The following is a 19,446-nucleotide window of genomic DNA, read 5'->3' as shown; positions in this document are numbered from 1 at the left end:
GCCTTATCCGCGGCGGCGACATAACGCGACAGTTGACCAGACCCGGTCTTTCTCCCTCAGTCTTCGCGTCTCCTCGTCTGTTGACATACTTTCCACATCAGTGCCTGGTACGGTTGCCGCCGAGCTTTGATAATCCTCTTCCTCCACACTTTATTCCACTTGTCAATATTTCTCACTACGTCTGCCACCCTCTTCGCACTGAAGATCGACAATCAAGTCGCCAAATGTCATCTCAACTATTGTGATTCATGTCACGCAAGGCAATTCACATACTTGCGTTTATGAGTGCAACTCATTGAGATATGAGCCTGGCTGAGCTGTATGCTTGACCCATGGATAATGAACCAGACCATGTATGCATCGTCTCTGAATTGCTCTCAACACTTTTTCTCCTAGTTTCTCACTTGAATACCTCTTTCTGCAGTGACCCAGGCCCACAGTCTTCGATCTTCACCACGCGACGATATAATCGTCATCGTGTCTTTCAGTGTTGTGGTTTAGCTGTGCCTTGCCCCTTCATACCAGCGCTTCTCGAATCACACGCCGCGCGGCATCACACTTATTGACTGATTGGTCCCCGCAAATCAGGGTTCTATTGTGCTCTTAGAAAGTGCAGTCGGCTACTGCGAAAGGGTTTAGCAAGTTCCATTTGGTTCAGCTCAGTCGTCGGCGGCTGGCTGAATTCAGCTGAGCTGCAAGGTATGTGAGTGGGGACGGGAAGGGCCAGAACCGCGGGGCCGTGAGCGGGCCGAGAAGCTACCTATTTGAGCTACGCCTCATCCACATATGGTCGTGACCGCAGCTCTACCCCTGCAATGTTAGTGAAATGCCGTCAAATGATGGGCACGAAACCCTCTCTATCACGTTGGTCACTATTTCACTACAGGCAGCCACACGGGTTCCCTCAAGAACGCTTTTCAGACCCTTGACGAATGAGAGTTGGCTGTGGCAGCGGAAAAGCAATGTGGAAGAATTCGGAGCTACGTCTGAGTGTGATCTATGGACTCAGTTTGGGGAAAAGCCGTGATATGCAACCGCCTCAAAAGTTCTGGACTTGCCTGTTCCAGCGAAGATATCCCAAATAAGGCGACGAGCAATGTGCCTTGCATACCCGCTTCTAACCAGCGCTTGGGATGACGCCTCGGATCACATATTCCGAACTGACATTGAGGTCAGCCAGCCTCTTGGGCTTTCCTGGCAGAGGGGGAAATTTTCAGCGCGGATGCCGATGGTATGGCATATGCGTACATGATGATTATACGTTGTATACATGTATCGTGCTGAGGTATTCAGGCAGCAGTAAGTCAGGTCGTTCCTTCAAATTCCAAGTTTGTGTTCACAAGGTGCGCGAGATAGCGCCAAAATGATTGTCGTGGGTTCTAAGTGGCGAAGGTCGCGACAGCTTCCTAAACAATTCGAGGATTCTACACCCGAGGAGGAGTACGAACCACTCAAGCCATTGGATGTCTTTTGAATATCGCCTCAACTGAAGCTGGTATGGATGCCAGTGAGGCGAGGCAAGGGAGGAAAAGCTCATGTGTGCCTCGACTTTACCCCTGGAGAAGTGGAAGTTGTGATTTGTATCGCGAAGAGGCTGGCTGAAACTTCCACCACCATTTATGATCACACAGCTACTCTAGTCACGACACGGGTGCTAAGCTGCGGCTGATAGCTGAGTGGCAAGATGATCAACCGAGTCGTGCGAAATCCAAACTGCTGGCTTCCTCTCAAACTATAAAAGCCTCCATCGAAACCACCCCATCCTGACAACTCTTTCCCGTTATCACCAGCTTCCAATCACTATCAGTTCGCCAAGATTCTCGCAAACAAGCATACTTTCCAACTTTTGTTCTCATATTCACTCTCATTGGTCAATCGACTTTTTGCTCTTCTTTTCGCTCTCAGTAACATCTGCCCAGCAAAACCCAGGAGAAAAGTCATTCACTACGAAGCCATTCCCTACCAAGCAATGTCTTACAACGCCCCTTCCAACACTTCCATCGCCACCAGCGGCGCTCCTCGCGCTGCGGTCTGGAGCTTGAAGTCCTCCAACCCTGATCTCCCTGCCGAGTCTGCCATCTTGCCCGATGATGGCAGCAACGGCACTGAGTCCGTCTTCGACGATGACAAGCGTCGTCGCGTCGAGCCTCAGAGCTTTGCTGATGGTGGCAAGTTCCGATGTAAGCCCTTCAATATCCTACAAAACCCCCATCTGTAATCCCCTGGAATCAGGCAAAGCTGACACAAGGAACTCCAGCTGTCGTTAAGATCCAGGCTTGCTTCAACAAGGGCAACGGCAGCGTCTGGATGATGGGCTCCGGCTGGCTCATCAGCCCGGACACCGTCGTCACCGCCGGTCATGTCGTCTACGACTGGGGTCACCGCCTCCAGAGCGCTACGGAAATCAAGTGCTACATTGGATACTCTGGCCGCGCGTCCATTGGCACCCCCAATGTCCAAGCCCGTTTTGGCGAGCGTATCATCACCACCGCTGAGTGGATCGAGGCTGCCGGCAACCGCAGACACGATGTTGCCTTCATCAAGGTCAACCGTCCCTTCACCGGAAACCTCCGAAACATCCCGTTCAAGGAGACTCCTTTGTTCGCCAAGAACGCCAACATTGGTGTTGTTGGATACCCTGGTGACAAATACCTCGAGGGCCAGAACGGACAGAGCGGAGAGAAGGGTGCCCAGATGTACGAGGAGTTCGCGCCTACCGAGTATGACCTCAAGAAGAGCGAGCGCCACATGATTGAGTACCAGGTCTCGACTTTCGCCGGTAAGTTGACAAAGTGTCTCTTCTGCTCCTATGGTAACATGCTGACAGATACATTGGAACAGGCCAGTCTGGTGCCCCAATCTTCCAGGTTGAGAACAACGCGCTGGTGTCCATTGGCACTCACTGCTACGGTGGTGGTGGCGACGAGAGCAACTCTGGCAACTCCATCGGCGGCCTCTATGGTAACAACTACCATGCTTTCCTCGATCTCTTCAACAGCCCCCAGTTCCCACAAGCACAGCGCCAGGGTATCAAGGTTCTCACTGCCAACGGCAATGCTCGTCCCAGCAGCAACATCAGCGCCTCCAACGGCGCGCCCAGCAACGGGCAGGTCAAGAACGGCAGCGCCCCCTATTCCAACGGTTACGGCAACGGCAACACGTACAACGGTAACGGCAACGGATATTCCAATGGTGCCTCCAACGGACACAGCAACGGCTACAACGGCTTTCGCCAGGAGAACGTGTCTTCTCCCCCGCAGCCGACCCACTACAACTCGGGCACGGGTCTTCAGGAGAGCTCGGATGAGGAGGGCTTTCTCGATATCATCAGGTCGATCGCCAAGGTCGCCGGACCTGTCGTCTCGACTGTCACTCCTTTCCTTGGCCCCATTGGTGGGCCCATCGGTGCCATCGCTGGCGGCATCCTTTCGACTGTCGGAGGTGCCGAAAGCGCTCTCGAGGACGGCAACGCGACTGCCGCGGTCGAGACCGCGATCAACTCGGGCGCCACTGAGCGCGCGGTGCTCGCCGAGGCGTCGCTTCAGGCCCTACTGAAGCTCGAGGATACCCCCGAGACCGCTGAGATTCTCCACACCATCAACTCGAAGTACAACGCCTTCAGACCCAAGTTGGATGCCATCGCCAAGGTTGCTCAGCCCCAGCTCACTGAGGCCGGGCTTCACCTGGCTCATCGCCAGATGGCCAAGATCCAGGAACGAGGAGCCTCTGGATTCCAGGAATCTGATATCGAGCTTCCTCGCGAGCAGCTCAGGGGGCTCCAGTACAACCAGCAGGGTTCGCAAGGAGCCTTTGTTCAGGGCCTTCTGGCACCCACTCGTCCGGTCTCGGGCGAAGAGGGTTTCTTTGACTCCCTCGGCTCCGTCTTGAGCAAGGGCATCAGCTTCGCCAAGCCCTTCATTGCGAGTGCCGCGCAGGGAGCACTCTCCGGCGTCATCGGCCGTCTCGGTGGTGGCGCAGAGTCCTCCTTCGACACCCCCGCCGTCGGCTCTCACGAGTATGCCACACTCCTCGCGTTCAAGCGTGCTGCTGCGGCAGAAGCCGCTCTGCAGACCCTCATGGCTCTGCCCAAGGAGAAGCTCGACCGCCTTCGCGTCAGCGAGCCCCAGAACGGCGAGGAGGGCTTCTTCGACGTTATCAAGGCCGGCGTCCAGAAGATAGCCCCCTCCGTGTTGGACATCGCCAAGACTGCCATGCGCAAGGTCGTCCCCGTCATCGTCGACGCTGCCTCCCAGAAGATCAAGAGCGCCGTCGGACAGGAGAGCGCCAACTCGGCTCCCCGTAACAATGTCACCAGCACTACCAGTGTCATTCGGACCAAGAGGTCCGTCCTAGACTTGCTTACCGCGTCGGATCAGTCCTACAAGGGAGCGAAGGTGAGCAACAGCCCCGATGATTCCGACCATATGAACGCCACCCTCGAGGAGCTCCTCAAGTCCCGTGAGAGTACATGGGTGCCTTCGCTCCACAAGCGCAAGTCCTGGGACTCGAACGACGACGGCCTCTGCATGATGGACGACGAGGATCTTTGATTTGATGCGTGGATAACAATGTGCTAATTCGCTACGACTAACGACAGGTCATTCCCACGTACTGATGATGGATGAGTTGGTCACCCTTCACCGACTGTGGCAGAGGTTCCGGTTGATGATGCCAATGGCGGAGGAGCGTGGGATTCTTGCCATCGATGGCTTTTCGATTCGACTTCGCGAGTTTGGAACATCCACAGTCACACGAGGCTGTATTGTTCCACTAAGCTTGATTGGCTTGGACAATTTTGTGCTTGTACTTGTATCTGGTCTACTATCGTTTGCAGGATTGTGTGGTGTTTGGCCTCGGACTTTGGCTACGCATATCGTACTCAGAGCCTGTGGTTTTTCCATCTCTCAATCCAATAAAATCACTGCCCTTCTAAAATCACATGACCAACACCGTATTGTGTATTATTTCTCCTAAGACGTTTCTGCGGAGCATGGGATCTCGTTCTCTACAGGATTCTGCATGTCTTCTCGGTTTCTAACATTTTTGAGGGAGCTGTGATTCGGCCACCTTCTACAAGTATTACTTCCTCGAATCGGTTACCGGAGTACTCGATGCGCTTCCATGTCTTCAAATCGCCCTTGTTCGCGTCGATCTCCCAGACTCGTGTCCTTCTGTAGTAACGATTTTCATCATAGGAACAGTAACCCCCGAACCCGCTACCTCCATTGTAACAGAGCCACGGGCCATGCTTGACCGATTGATCGTCACGTTCTACCAAATGACCTCGCTGCAACTTCGGCAATAAAGCGCAGAAGTCGTTGACATGATCGTGCCCACAGCCCACCGCAGACACCTCTTCTTGCACTAGAGCATCGTAAAGATGCGTGTTGATGCTGGGGCCTTCGGTTGGTTCTCTCCGCCTGCCACCGCTTATCGACAAATCGTCTCCTGCGTATTCGGGGAAGGGTATGTGCATGAAAGCCAAAGAAAGAAAGGGAGAGCTAGCGTCTCTCTTTGCAATGCGGGTCTTTCTTAGATGCCGTGAAGTGGAGGTGAACCAGTCGATTTGACTCTGCTGGATTGGTTCGTAGTCGGGATTCTTGTCATCACTCGTGATTTGCCCATGAGAGTCGAAAAAGAAGATTGTTGCTAATGGGGCCTGCTTTTCGTCGCTGGAAAAGAGTTGGAGATAGTAGTTGCCCACACCATCTACTGACTCGGGCCCAGCCTGTGCTAGACAAAATGGGAGATCTTGCAGTATTGCCATTTGCTTTCCGCCTACGTCAACAAGTGTCAGCACAGAACATTGAACAGAAAAAGTGCTTCGAGACATACGCGACAGCGCGTAGGTGCCCTCATCGTCATGATTTCCAAAAACCACCGCGAAAGGAATCGATCGACTGATCAAAGGTGACACAACCTTGAACAAAGGGGATTGTGTGTCTGGTATATCATGATGTACTTGGTCCCCGCTGAGAATCACCAAGTCGGGTTTCTCGACGTCCAAAATTTCCCCAATGAACTTAATCGTGTTCGGATCAGCTTCAATACTAGGTAAAGGTTGACCATTTGCGTCGATGGCATCGTTGCAAACTCCAGCACCCGTGACCATGTGCGTGTCGGAAATCTGGACGATCTTGAATTTTCCGTCTTTGTTGACACGTAAAGGGGCATTCGGGTCGTCTGGTCTGGGTATTGGTGGACCAAATCGCGCTGAAAGCCTCGGTGCGGGCACGTCCGGTTGATCCTCAAGTTGGAGGGGTGCGGGTAATAGTGTCCAGCCTGGTCGTGGGTCGACAGCATCCGTTCCGAAGAGAACGTCAATACCTGTCAATAATCTCAAATAGTGGTCAGTGTAGTGACTTCTCAGGATCCAAATGCCGCAGGATCGTTGCTCCCAGCCGTCCTCGCTATCACCGGGGGGCTTCGTGGCGCCAACCCAGATATCCGTGATGACGCGATTGCCATTGGCAACATCGGCCTTATCCCTTTCTTCAAGGTATATCCATGCTGTCTGCTCGCCTGCGTGAAGGTAGAGATCTTTCTCGAGTCGATTCCATGTCCTCTTTTCCAGAGGGCAGGCGACTGGGACGCCAGGTGAGGCACAGGATGTGACGGTTAAATCTGTTATCACGGTGTTAAATTGCTTCATTTCTGAATTGGTTGGATGACGTCAAGCTTCGACCGAACGCCTCGCCGTTGAGCTCAGGATAAACGTGCAAAAGGAACAAAAAGAATGCGGGGCAAGCGAGTGTCATCATAGTGAGGTGGTTGCCTGATTCTAGTATCATGTGACCCAACATGCGCAACTTCCCGCCCTCGAATTGGTGAATTTCTGGAGGCTGGCGGCTACCGGTATCCCATCTCTCACGGAACACCAACCAATGAGACCTAGACGACCATTGTGTAACTACAACCAATCTGACCAAAAGCTCCGGGCGATGTGTTAGGACTCCACCAGCTCGCTCAGTCTGGTTTCGACCGGAGGCGGATCAAAATCTGATGGGCGGCGCCAGGGGGACGTATTGCCAAGCAACATCTTCAGAGGCTGGAAGTGGAAATATTCATATGCTCCAATGATCAATCGTGAGTGACAATACACCTCTCGTGGTGCTGTCCATAGTCGCAAGAGTCGCGAAGCAAGGCGATCATGCTAGGGCTCTTTGTTCTTTTGTTAAATCCGCTTCTAAGAACTTGAAATGTTCGCAGTGAACATGGCATTGAGAAAACGGCCTCATGAGCCAGTCACCAGTCCACAATGTATCCTTTTTCGTAACATCAAGTCCTGAGGCGTGATGCCAACCATATTCGCAAATCCGACACCCTGAAGGTCGACGGATGATCACTTGGAGCGGGTCATAGTGCGAAGAAATTGTCGCCAACGACTTTCCGCCCTGACTTGAACCAGCCACTCCGAGGGTCTTCTGGCATATCACTCGCGCAGGATAACACGTCTTGATCACACTGTTCTTGGTAGGGACCTTGCTCAACTACCAACCACACTGGAGAGGTCAAGTCGAAGGATCCCACTCCCGGTCGCTCTGTTGGTAATTACTCTGTGTAGCTGAACAGCACGGAACGACCTGTACCACGTTCTGTAACGGCCATTGTGTTTGGCCCGCTGCTCCGGCTCCAGCGTTGATAACGACTGCCGACGCTGCCACATGAAATGGGCTGACCACCCTCCACACCATAGCCTGCCTCTGGTGTAATACAAGTAAAGAGGGCTGTAAATTTTCGATCTCTTAGAGAAGCCTGAAGTGGTTCCAAGGCCCGATTGTTGTCCTGGCGGTATGTTTTTCATAGAAGTGCAGAACTTTTCCACTTCAGGTGTGTAAAAGGATTCTCCTCGTAATCTTCAACAGAACGATGCGGACAACATCGCGCCAAAATGGATCCCTTGTCGATCACAACCAGCATTCTCACGATACTTCAACTGACTGGCAAAGGCTCAGGGCTAGCTTTAGGCGCGCTCAAGTCATTATGGGAAGCACCAGAAATATTCAAGCAGCTCATTACCGATGCCGAGATATTACGAGGTGAGTTGAGCTTACCCTGCAGCTTGGTACGTAACAGTTCAGAGGCGCTGATCTAGCCATAGGTTTACTTCTGGATACAGAGGCCTGTCTCCGTAGCCGGCACAGAGATAGTCATGAAGATCCAATACCACCATCCATTGTTCATGTCCTCAAAGCCATCAAAGAGCGCGTGACAGAGTTTGAATTGCTAGTTCAGTGGGTGGTCACAAGTAATCGCGTCGCTATCTCAGCCAGAACTAATGGTCTTTTTGAATGCATCAGCACCCGACTTTCGTGTCGGCAAACCAAGGATGGAAATGTTGTTACCAAAGTCAAGCGAGCAAGGATGCTGCAATTGGAAGCCGATATCCAACGCATCAAGATGAACATTCGAGATTCATGCGATATTTTACGGACTCAACTCGATTTACTTCAACTAGACGACAAGTAAGTGAGCCATTGATCCAACGATTTTCGAAAGCCAAGCTGGCATGCTTACCTACCCCGCAACAGAGAGCTCCTCACAACAACAGTCCTTCAAGTCCAGAGTGTAACAGTCGCAAGCCATAATGCCATTTGTGCCCTACAAGAGCAACATCATAAAACCCAAAAAGACATGCAGATCGGCTTTCAGAGTTTGAACGCTATGCAACATAACCTTCTTCGTTCCATGCAGCCCCTGATTGAGCAGGCCCAGAGCCTGAGTCCAGGACAAATATCGACGAGCGAGCCCGATTTACAAGTGGCCAACAGCGGGGTATCAGCCAACAGTCCAGCTGTTCTCATCTCTGCGAGTGTAAACTCGCATCGATGTCCGCGAGGGTGCCGATGCCGATGTCACACCCGGGCAGCGGTCCGTACACCCCCGTGGCTGAGAAACGTCGTCGGCCAGCTCCACTGGAGTTTCGACTCGTCAATATCAATGCGACCTTGCAACTATGCACCATGTAGGAAGAGCCTGAGTAAACACAACATCACCTGCTACTTCCCACCCTGGCTGGTTTCGAGAGCGATAATGGCTTCCGTTAACCTGGAGAACGTCTTCGATGCTGGGGCGAAGGTTTCAGTCAACGTGCCGCTGATCGTCCCGGAAAAGGACCATATTGTCTGGCCGCTCGTGATGGCCGGAAATCTCGGGCAGTTGCGGGAGTTACTATCGAAAGACCGGAATCTGATGTATGTCAGGAATCAATGGGGCCAATCCATTATGCACGTAAGACTACTCAAACTGCATTCCGACGTACCTTGTGGAATACCTTAGTGCGGAATCGTGCTGATTTACTATCTCGAATGCCAGGTCGCTGCTAAGATTCATCAGCCAGCCGTCTTCAACTTCCTCAAGAATGAAGGCATGGATGAGAATCTCGCAGATGAAAACCAAAAGTCCGCAGCCATCACTGTCCTTACTCGCAGAGGAAGCCAAGAATACAACCTCCCAGTTGATACAGAGGATCTTGCCGATAGGCTAGGCTGGACCAATCTTCACAAAGTCGCCGCTTTGGGAGCGCGACATGGTCAAGAAATAACGGAAGCCCTTCTACGAGAATCCGAGTACTCAGATATCAACACGAAGGACATCCTCGGCCGGACTCCGCTCCACTGGCTAGCTGAGAACGGCAAATCGGACGCTATCCGGCTCATTACTCAGGACCCATGGAGCGCCGCTGTCCAAGCCAGAGACCTTTGTGGGTTCACGGCGCTGCACTGTGCATGCTGGGCGGACGATTTTGATAGCATCGTTGCACTGCTCGACGTAGGGATAGACGTCAACGCCCTTGATAAGCACATGCGAACACCCATGATGCACATGAGTAGTCCGGAGATACTGAAGTACTTGTTGCGCAAGGGGGCTGATGTGCACATCAGCGATGATGAAGCGGCGAATATCATGCATCATGCTTGTGTGTCCGATCAGGAAGACCTCGTCGAGATTCTACTGAGAGAATACAGCCACTTCTTACTTACCAGGAATCATACAGGCGACACGCCGCTCGGGCAAGCCATCGCAAACAACAGCCTTGCAGTATTGAAGGTGATGGCTCCTTACCTTCAGGGCTTCCCGGTGAGTCTTCCGCTTTACTATTTGAGATAAGGTAGTCCGTATGCGGTTCTATCAGGGGTAACTCGAGTCATTTCGTGGGAACCCGGTGATAACCGCGATTCTATCAAATTATCTCTTTGTCAGGAATTGCAGTCTCCGGTGCCTAATGAAAGTTTGATGCAGCCCGAAAGACTGAGCCTCTTGAACAACAATAAGAGGAGCTTGCTCCACCTGACAGCTTTACATGGGAGCACGGAGGCGATGGACATCCTAGCATCCGCCAATCTCTGTGGCGTGGATACGACGATCAGAGACAAAGATGGGCACACTCCCAACGAGTGTTTCGTCAGATGCCGCGACAACCACTGCGCCGTTACCCGTAAGCCATTCGAATCAGAGAAGCTTGCATGGGTCTCATTGATGAACTCTGCACGAGGGCAGGAGTTGCCGTTTCAGGGTCTGACGGGACAAGACGCCGACGATGAATCGACGATAGTTGCATCTGAAGATGAGTGGGGCCATAGGAAAATATCTACGGCCAGCTATGTGTTTATTGATCCGAGTGGCGGTGAGGTATCATCTGACGATGAGTTCGTAGATGCGGAGGACGAGGTCCGGGAGTAAGCAGAAGGCTAAGATGAGACTTGTCACTCGGAGCCGAGGAGTTGCGTTTAGAATGTCGATCTTCGGGACGATACCTAGGCTCGGATAACAACTGGAAACCAGATTACCAGGAAATCGGAGATGTGGAATCAAGGGAAATGCTCTATCAATTCGATAGAGGTCTCTTTCGGTCATCTCGGCAGTGAGTAGCTGGGATCAGCAATACCCACCAGTACGCTCGGAGTCTCATGAGTCCCTTGCAGCCCTGCCAGTGACCCTGGCCTCGTTCATTGTCGAGTCATTAGCACTCTCCAAAATCGCGATCGGCACTGCAGCTCGATCGCATTGATCGTAGTATGATTTTTAGAACACGGATTTTCAAAGTTTCTATAGATTCTCTCTCGCGAACACCCGCTCAAATAGCAGATTCTGGAATCCACTAGCGATGAACTCTTCCCGGCTTCTGGAGATTATTCATCGGCACAAGATCCGCCTCGTCGCTATCACTATAGGATACCGTAAACGTCTTCTGGAACTTGATCTGCCGATCATGCGCATCGTGAACGGAGTTGGACCGGTCAACGGTGACTACACCAACAGTCCGAGCCTGGCTGCGCTGAGCGGCATTCTTGGACCTGACGTCGCTCCCGTACTGCTGATAATATTGACGTCCCTTGCTACGAAGTGTCGAGCCGGACATGGCCGGGAAGATCTTGACCAAGATCATGCGGATGGACGGCAAGCACGCACACATGATGCCTACGCAGATCTCAATCGTGCTCCACACGCTAACGTCGATAAAGTCCATGGTAGCGTTGGATCCCTTTGCAAAGTCGACCAGGGACTGCAATCGGATGATGCTCACGACGGTGACACTGATGCGACGTTAGTTTTTGTTTTTTTCCCGCACGGAAGAAACAGTTCAAGACTCAGTAACCCCAGGTCTTGGTAGTGTGCGCGAGTCAAGAAACTTACAATGTGCCCACGATGAACATTAACGCGACTCCGACCTTCTTCTTCCAGTGCAGTCGCAAAGCTCGCAACTGCCAGAGGGGGATTGCGAGCATCCATAGATCCAGCGCGATGCTGATGGCGGCGTTGGACCAACTGATGGCGTTTGCGTTTGCGCAACTGCCCTCGTGCATGCGATCCCACTTGACCCAGAAATAGTGAATCGGCTTGCACTGAAAAACTGCAGTGATGACGAACGCGAACCCCCAGACAATGATGAAGATTGTCGTCGCCCAGAGAACGCGCTGGACCTCTCGCGCGGGGAAGATGCGCATGTAGAAGAAGATAATGGCGAGCTTGACCAGCGTCACCTGCAAGAAGTACAGCCAGGCCATGATATAGAAGTAAAAGAGGACGTTGGTGATTTGCTCAGGCGTCAGCGTCCAAATGTCTCTTCCCAGACCGTTCGCAGTGGTTCCATGAACAGTGATGACGGCGCTCGGCATGGCTGCGATCAACGTCGCCATGACGAACCAATCATCCCAGCCGACGTCGAGTCCCGCGAGAAAGATCTTGTATCCGAACCGGCTAAGAACGCAGACCGCTGCCAGGATGGCCATGACGTTGGAGAGTACGACATATTCGCCGGATCGATTGCGCACGGGAGCGCCGCAGTTTGTCAAGCTCGCATTCTTCGTGGCTGTAGTGAATTCGAGTAAGTCTTCATGACATTCATCAACGGAAGAAAGGGACAATCAGGGACTTACCGAGTGCTTCTGGTATCGTGCAACTTGCCGAGACACACAGCGTGACGTTTAGTTGGAATTGCTGGTTCGTGCAAATACAAGTCTGGTTTGTGGGAGCACAGTAGCCGCCACCAAAAGCGCTAGCTATGCATTTTGTCTGTGGGAAAATGCCCAGCCGGTTAGCCACTTTTCTCCAACGGTTTTCCCAACGGCGCCCCGAAATGTCAAAATGTTCCAAGGGAGAGAGGAATAAACTCACAGCGCATGCCGGATAAGTGAGTTTGGTGGCAGAAATCGTCGTTTCCTGCGCCCGTACGGCGACGAGGATGCCAAGGAGCAACGCCAACACGAGGCGGAAGAAGGATGCCATTGTTGTTCACGGGCGGGCAAGGGCAGCAGCGGTTCCGTCTTGGAGGATTCCCAGAGATCCGGAAGATCTTCTCTTCATAAATGAAATCGGACGGGCTTCTTGCATAGATTACATTCCTGGTCCTCCATGTGGCAGACCGGCCACCTCCCAGGTTTGGTTCATCGCCAAGTCGCCAACTCTTGTCGAGGAATTCCCAAGGGCGCGCCATAACTGACCACTAGTCCCTTAGTCTACCACTTTACCCGACTCTCCCTTCGCTTCGAGGGGACGATGATACGCTGTTCCTTTGGTCCAACACTTTCTGCGACACGAACCGATGCAGCTACTTCGGAGCTCTTGTCTACGAAGTCCTCCTTCGAGACTAGGGTACGTTAGGGAAAGCTGATACTGCCCCCCTCTTTAGCTGGAACTTTTCCGAACTAGCCGTCCGGTTTTCTGGTTGGTAGGTTCTTGGCTTCCCCCAAACGGGAACCAACCCCGTCGTTCGCGCCCCCGGCCAAGCAGCCCCTGCAGGAAAAAAAGGTGCAGCAATGCATCGAAATCACCGGCGGCACAGCAGCGGCTGACGTCTGGGTCTCGGAAATTAGTCCCGTTACTAGATCGCGGGTGAAGGAATCGTTGGAGAATATTCCTTCAGTGGCGCATTTTTTGACTCAGTATTAGATCTGGTAGCGGTGGCTTTTTCTTCCACACCTCTTGCGGTGGCTTCTATGGTAATTGTGATAAGAAGCGCTTGAAGCCGCCGTCTTGGAGCTAGAATGCAGGAGAAGCTCGTGTTGTCGTTTTAGTCTCTGTTTAATTCAACCTTAATCATTGGGACTTCATTTAGATCTGTGGGCTCCAAGCTGGGGGAGATCAAAAACTAGTCGGCCCCCACGAACAGATTGACACTGGGCTTGTCATTGTCGGGGCCGCTTGGTGTCTCATCCGTTCTCTGTCCCTCACCCCGGTCGACTCACCTTCCTCCTATATACCTTTTCTTGGCACGCACTGTTAGTGCGGGCCACTCTACTATACTAACCTCCTTAATAAGGCCTATTTTACCCCCCCTTTTTCTCTTATACTAACTATAACTAGCTTAGGTAACGGCTACTATACGCCGCTACGGTTACTACCCTTTTTAAATACTTTTAGTACCCTCTCGGGTTTTATTACGATCGTTTAGTCTACGCTACTACGGTCCCCGACTAAAAAACGCCGCATTCTAGATTTTATTAAAGTAATACTTATAACCCCTAAGATTATAAAAGTTCTAACTACGAGACCTAAGCTAGACGCGTCTACTATTACGACTTAGCTTAGATTAATAATAATAACTTAACCCCCCCCTAACTACGGAGTGCGTTCTAATAGGACTATAACTATTAGCGAGATTAGGACCCGTCTATTTAGCCTCTACTTTATAGGGGATATTACCCTCGTAGCTATTTAAGAGTCCTTTTAGTTATTAAAAAACTTTAAATACGCTATTATTATAAGTTATTATATTACTAAGCTCGAGGCTCTTTTTAAAAAACCTTAGCTACTACCCGCTAAAACTTCTTAATATAAGCTAGACTATAGAATTACGATAGGCCTCTCTTTTATTAGAGCACTCTCTTAGAGCTTTAGTTATTATACTTAGCGTCTTATTAATTACTAGCCCTAGGGGCTTATAGCTCAAGCTTTAAGTATAACGAGCGACTTATAAAAGGGAGCTAGAAACGCACTTCTCTCCCCTAATACCCGTATTTTTATTTACCTCGACCCTAAGAATCCCTATTACTAGGTAGAAGCACGGTTTATTTATAAAGAAGTTATTAAAAACTACTCGTTTAAAAGCGAAGATATTAGCCTAGTAACTAAGGTTCTAACTAGTTATATACTTACCCTAAAGACCTTAGGAGTATAATAGGCTATACTTAGTTACTATACTTAGCTACTTAAACTTTTTAATATAACTATTATTAAGGGATCTAAGATTTAGTTTATTTATATTATTAAAGGCATTAAGACTCGGATCCCCGGCCTTAATAAATAACCCCTCGACTCTAATACGTACGTCCGGGACGAGGTTAGAGTAGTAATAAGGATAACCCCCCTCTACTACCGGACCTCTAGCCCGACGAACGGCCCCTATATAACTTATATTATATCTTTCTTAAGACTAGCAAAAAGGCCCTTTAGTATCTTTAGATTAGTAATAGCCTAGCTACTTACTTACTAACCCCTTCTTAAGTAGTACTAAGTTTACTTAGATTAGTATAGCTCTAAGGACTATATTAGAACTTAACGCTACTATTACTATAAAAAGCTAAGATATAACGGTAATTATACTACGATCGTCCCTTAGTACGCAAACTACTAGGGGCTATATATAAGTAATTATATAAGCTACCCTATACGCCCCTAAAAGAAAGATAGTACTATTATTTACTAGACTTTTTAATAAAAGAAACTCCTATATAAGGTAGGTAGAAAACTCTATACGTAGGTTACGAAGCTCGACCTCCCCCTAAGCCCTGCCCTTAGGTTAGACCCTATAGAGTCCCTAGGTACCTAGCTCTGGGATAAGATTATAAGTATCGAGGTAGAGAGACTTATTAAAGATATTATTTAGGGGTTTATAATTATTAATATAGCTACGTATAATACTAAAGACTACTTGAGCGGATGAGAACAAACCTACTTAATTACTATAGAGTTAGATAGTACTATAGATTCTATTTTAAAAGGTAGTAACTACCCCCCCTCTAAGAAATAGGGCTCTAAACTCCCCCCCGAAAATAGCTTAGAATACGAGGAGCCTGCTCTGAAGAGGAAGAGTAAGAGTAAATATAAGAGCGCTTTGCGTAGGCGCTCTATAACTACCTATAGTTAGCGTATTTAATACGTACTAAAATTAAAATACTATAAGCTAACGTATAAAAGAACGGCTATAAGTACGACTACGCCCTTATTACTACCGAATTTAAATAAGCGGACATCTTATTATTATAAGAGCTATAGTATAATATAAATAAACCGTAAAATATTACTAAATCTTACCTTAGCTTCGCCCTATACTCGCTAGTTTAGAGCTAGGCTACGATTATTAATAGACCTTAGGTCTTTATATACGTCTACTAAACCCTCCCGTGCTTAGCGGCGTTTAATATTATAAAGCTCCCTTATTAAGACCTACTTAGAGTACGTATCCTAGGGTATTATATCCTTAACGTTTACCGCGCCCCTAATAAGAAATATATATTAATAATACTTAACTATTAGACCCCCCTATAAAAGCTACTTATTATAGGGGATTTAAACTCCCGTTATACTAACTAATAACCGGGGACCCCCTTATATACCCTTAAGAACTACCTTACTAATTAGATAGATAGCTACTACTTTATTATACTAAACCCTATAGGGGTCCTTACTTATAAAGCGGGTAATATACTTAACTTAGCTATTTCTAACGTCCCCCTAGCCTAGACTTAGATTACTAGCTATGTATATACTAAATCGGATTATAATACCCTTATTATAACTATCCCCTTTCTTACTAGCTTAGGTAATACGTATTAGCTAGGAAAGAAGAAGCGGAGGATTAAACTAAAAAATATACTATAGTTCGCAGAGAGGGTTAGAGAGCTAACCTAGGTAATATATACTATATATAATACTATATAAGACCTCGATCTAGTTATAGAGAGCCTTAACGACGTACTTTAGTATACCTATACTTCCTCTTTTACCCCGTACTATATAAAGAGTAGGGGGACGAAATAATAGGACGAATCGTATACTAAGGCTAATAGACGTTTTAAAGTAGTATACGTAGCTAACCCCTAATCTCTTACTATAGCTATAGCTAATTAGTAACGTAATAGTACTATATAAAGGGCTAAAGCCGCTATATAGGCTAGAATAGTCTCCTCTATTAAAAAGGATTTAGATATATACCGAATTATAAGTTAGAACCGGCCTAGGCCTTAGGTCTAATCCCCTCCTCTATAGGACGATAAGAATATAGTTACTAAACTTACTAAAAAGGCAATGCTCCTTTAGAAAAAGCTCTTAGAGCGTACGACCGTAAAGGATAACGTATATTTCGACCTTATAATACGCCCTCGTTAGCTATTATTTTAAGATCTTACTATTTATTAACGCGAAGTAAATAATATAGTACTTAGCGCGGGAAATATTACCCCTAGCGCGGATAATATTATAGTTTTAATATTATAAGCTTACTAACTATATATTAGTAACTACGTCCGTTACCTCTATTAAGCCTATTTCGTACTTAGGTACTACTCTAAGGCCTAGCGAGATACTAAAATAGTAATAATACCGAAGCCTAACTAGGATATGCGCACTTATAAAAGCTAGTGCCCGATCTTACTCCTAGCGACCTTAGGAAAGGGGCTAGAGCGCCTTATAACTAGGAGGATATTTTATATTACTATTACTTAAGGCGTACTTAACTTATAAGTAGCCGGGGCACTGCTTAAGTAATTAGCTACGGATATAGCTAGGGTAATAGCTTACGATATATAGGCTACTTTTAATAAGAAACTAGTTACTATTATTATTATAATAAATATCAAAAGAGCCTTCGACTTAGTACTATATAACCGGCTATATAATCGGCTCTGGGTATAGGGTTAGCTTAAGAATATTATTACCTAAGTATAGTACTTTAACTAATTACGCCGAGCCTCGGTCCGCTATAAAAAATATTAAACTCTTATATCCCCCCTCTTTTACGGTCTACTATAGGGGTTACCGATTTTACCTATCCTCTTTTTATTATATATTAAGTAGATCTATTAAATTAGCCCAGAGTCCTCTAGATTCGGCTATATTAATAATTATATAATACTAAGCATTAGGAGGGACCTTACTAAGGCTACCTCCCGGGTATAATAGATTTTAAACGATATTATTACCTAGGGTAGGGATAATATTATTTAGTTTAATCTTAAAAAGACCAAAGCCCTTTATTTTACGAGGCAGACCTTACTAAGGGCCGGAGATATCGCCCCCCCCCCCCTATCCGTTACGGTAATAAGGAGATTAGACCTTACGAGAAGGGTATTATAAAGTAGCTAGGTATTACTTTTAATAAGAAGCTACTTTTTTATAGCTATATTACTAACTACTAAAGTAAGGCTAGGTCTATAGCTAGCTATATTAAAGGTCTTAATAAAGTCTTTAATAGTTCGCCCCCCGCTATTATATATAAAGCGATCTATACTATTATTATCCCTAAGGCCCTATACGGCGCTAAGCTATAGTACCCCGGCCCGACCTAACTTATTTTTAAAGTTAGAGTTAACTCTAAGATACGCGCCTAATTAGAAGTTTAATACGGGCTAAAGTCGGTTATTAAGACCCTCTAAACCCTTATTAATATCGCCCTAAAGGGCTCCTTCTTAATATAGCGGACTATATTAGTTACGGCGCTATTACGCGAGGTAAGTACTTTATTAATAGAGCTTTTCTTAAACTCCTTTAGAAACCGCTACGCTATTAGGCTTTTTATATTAAACTACTCTTATTCCTTAGTCTAAAGGATTTATAATTATAAGCTATTACGTAACTACGGGAACCCTTTTTATTTAATTACGCTTATTTAAATAGCTAGTTAAGTCGAACGTCCCCCGCGACTAGCTTTATTACCCCGCAACTTCTCGATTATAAGTAACTTTAGTAGTACTTAAGAAGTAACTAAGATAGAAGAGATATAAAGCTATTACGAATAGTACGAATCTCTCTTTATTACGTATATTATAGCTTATATAAATAGGTTATAAATAACTCTAGAGGCTATAAGCTTTAGGTATACTATTTACTAAGGACCGTAACTAATTTATTTTAAGTACCGCCGCCTCCCCCGGGCCGAGGTCTTTAATATTAAAATAAAAAGGGCTATTGCGGGTCTCCGCGTAGCGCTAAGGCTTAAGAATAAGTCTATTATAGCTATTACGGTCTATTTAAATAACTAGGCCGCTATTAAGTACTTAAATAGTACCCCCCCCTTATCTTCTTAATATACTATTTTTAAGTTTAAAGAGCTTATTAAGAACGCTAAGGTCCCCGTTACCTCCCGCTAAACGCCTAGTTATAAAGGTATTATAAAAAACGAGATAGCGGACCGGTTAGCTAAAAAAGGTACTATTATAAGTCCCCCTAACTTACTTATACGCCCCCTAACTACTATATATATTAAGTATTATACCTAGGAGAGATAGCTAACTATACTTTAGGGCTAGTAAGAGGATTACTAACTAGACTCCTATAGGGCCCTCGTTTTACTTATTAATAGCGCGGCGAGCCCCGAGCTAAAGTTGCTTATATAATACTAGCTTTATTAGCTCTTTTTAATTAGGTTTAGCTATAGGGACTACGCTATATACTACTACTTATATAACTACGACGATACTAACCTCTACTATTTATATAAAAAGGAGAAGGTACCTAACTATATTTATTATTACTATCTAGTCTCGCGTAGGGGTACGCTATAGTTCGCCCGAGCTAACTTCGTCCGGCGTTAACTTAATAAAGACTAGTCTACTTATATTATACTATTATAGAGCTCCCGGTTCTTTATTAATATCTACCTAAAATAAACCGATATTTATTAGAATCGGGTTAGCGCGTACGGAAGTAGTTATAGTAATACTAGACCCGTATTTATTATTAAATAGTACGGCTATAGTAGAGGTCTCGGGGTAGCCCCCTTGGCCC

The 19,446-nt window shown here is 47.5% G+C and overlaps 4 protein-coding genes across 4 annotated transcripts; 2 read left to right on the top strand and 2 right to left on the bottom strand.

Moving 5' to 3' along the window:
* Positions 1 to 1,969: 1,969 nt before the first annotated feature.
* On the top strand, positions 1,970 to 4,550 carry CLUP02_12005 (ATP synthase F1; the record flags this gene model as incomplete). Its single annotated transcript, XM_049290970.1, has 3 exons — positions 1,970 to 2,180; positions 2,258 to 2,696; positions 2,999 to 4,550. 3 exons carry the CDS (start codon positions 1,970 to 1,972, stop codon positions 4,548 to 4,550), a joined length of 2,202 nt encoding a protein of 733 aa, XP_049148115.1.
* Positions 4,551 to 5,005: 455 nt separating this feature from the next.
* Positions 5,006 to 6,652, bottom strand: CLUP02_12004 (phosphatase DCR2; the record flags this gene model as incomplete). Its single annotated transcript, XM_049290969.1, has 2 exons — positions 5,006 to 5,733; positions 5,836 to 6,652. The coding sequence occupies 2 exons, from the start codon at positions 6,650 to 6,652 to the stop codon at positions 5,006 to 5,008; spliced, it is 1,545 nt and encodes a 514-aa protein (XP_049148114.1).
* Positions 6,653 to 7,891: 1,239 nt separating this feature from the next.
* Positions 7,892 to 10,683, top strand: CLUP02_12003 (B-cell lymphoma 3-encoded protein; the record flags this gene model as incomplete). Its single annotated transcript, XM_049290968.1, has 6 exons — positions 7,892 to 8,039; positions 8,102 to 8,234; positions 8,301 to 8,465; positions 8,532 to 9,231; positions 9,316 to 10,080; positions 10,204 to 10,683. The coding sequence occupies 6 exons, from the start codon at positions 7,892 to 7,894 to the stop codon at positions 10,681 to 10,683; spliced, it is 2,391 nt and encodes a 796-aa protein (XP_049148113.1).
* Positions 10,684 to 11,101: 418 nt separating this feature from the next.
* On the bottom strand, positions 11,102 to 12,729 carry CLUP02_12002 (CFEM domain-containing protein; the record flags this gene model as incomplete). The annotated part of the gene is made up of 4 exons (XM_049290967.1): positions 11,102 to 11,537; positions 11,638 to 12,313; positions 12,381 to 12,516; positions 12,619 to 12,729. 4 exons carry the CDS (start codon positions 12,727 to 12,729, stop codon positions 11,102 to 11,104), a joined length of 1,359 nt encoding a protein of 452 aa, XP_049148112.1.
* Positions 12,730 to 19,446: the final 6,717 nt, after the last annotated feature.

This window comes from Colletotrichum lupini, chromosome 6, assembly GCF_023278565.1.
Source record: "Colletotrichum lupini chromosome 6, complete sequence".
Classification (NCBI taxonomy): Eukaryota; Fungi; Ascomycota; class Sordariomycetes; order Glomerellales; family Glomerellaceae; genus Colletotrichum; species Colletotrichum lupini.
Note: the sequence above shows the minus strand (reverse complement) of the source record. Positions and strands in the feature narration are given on the sequence as shown.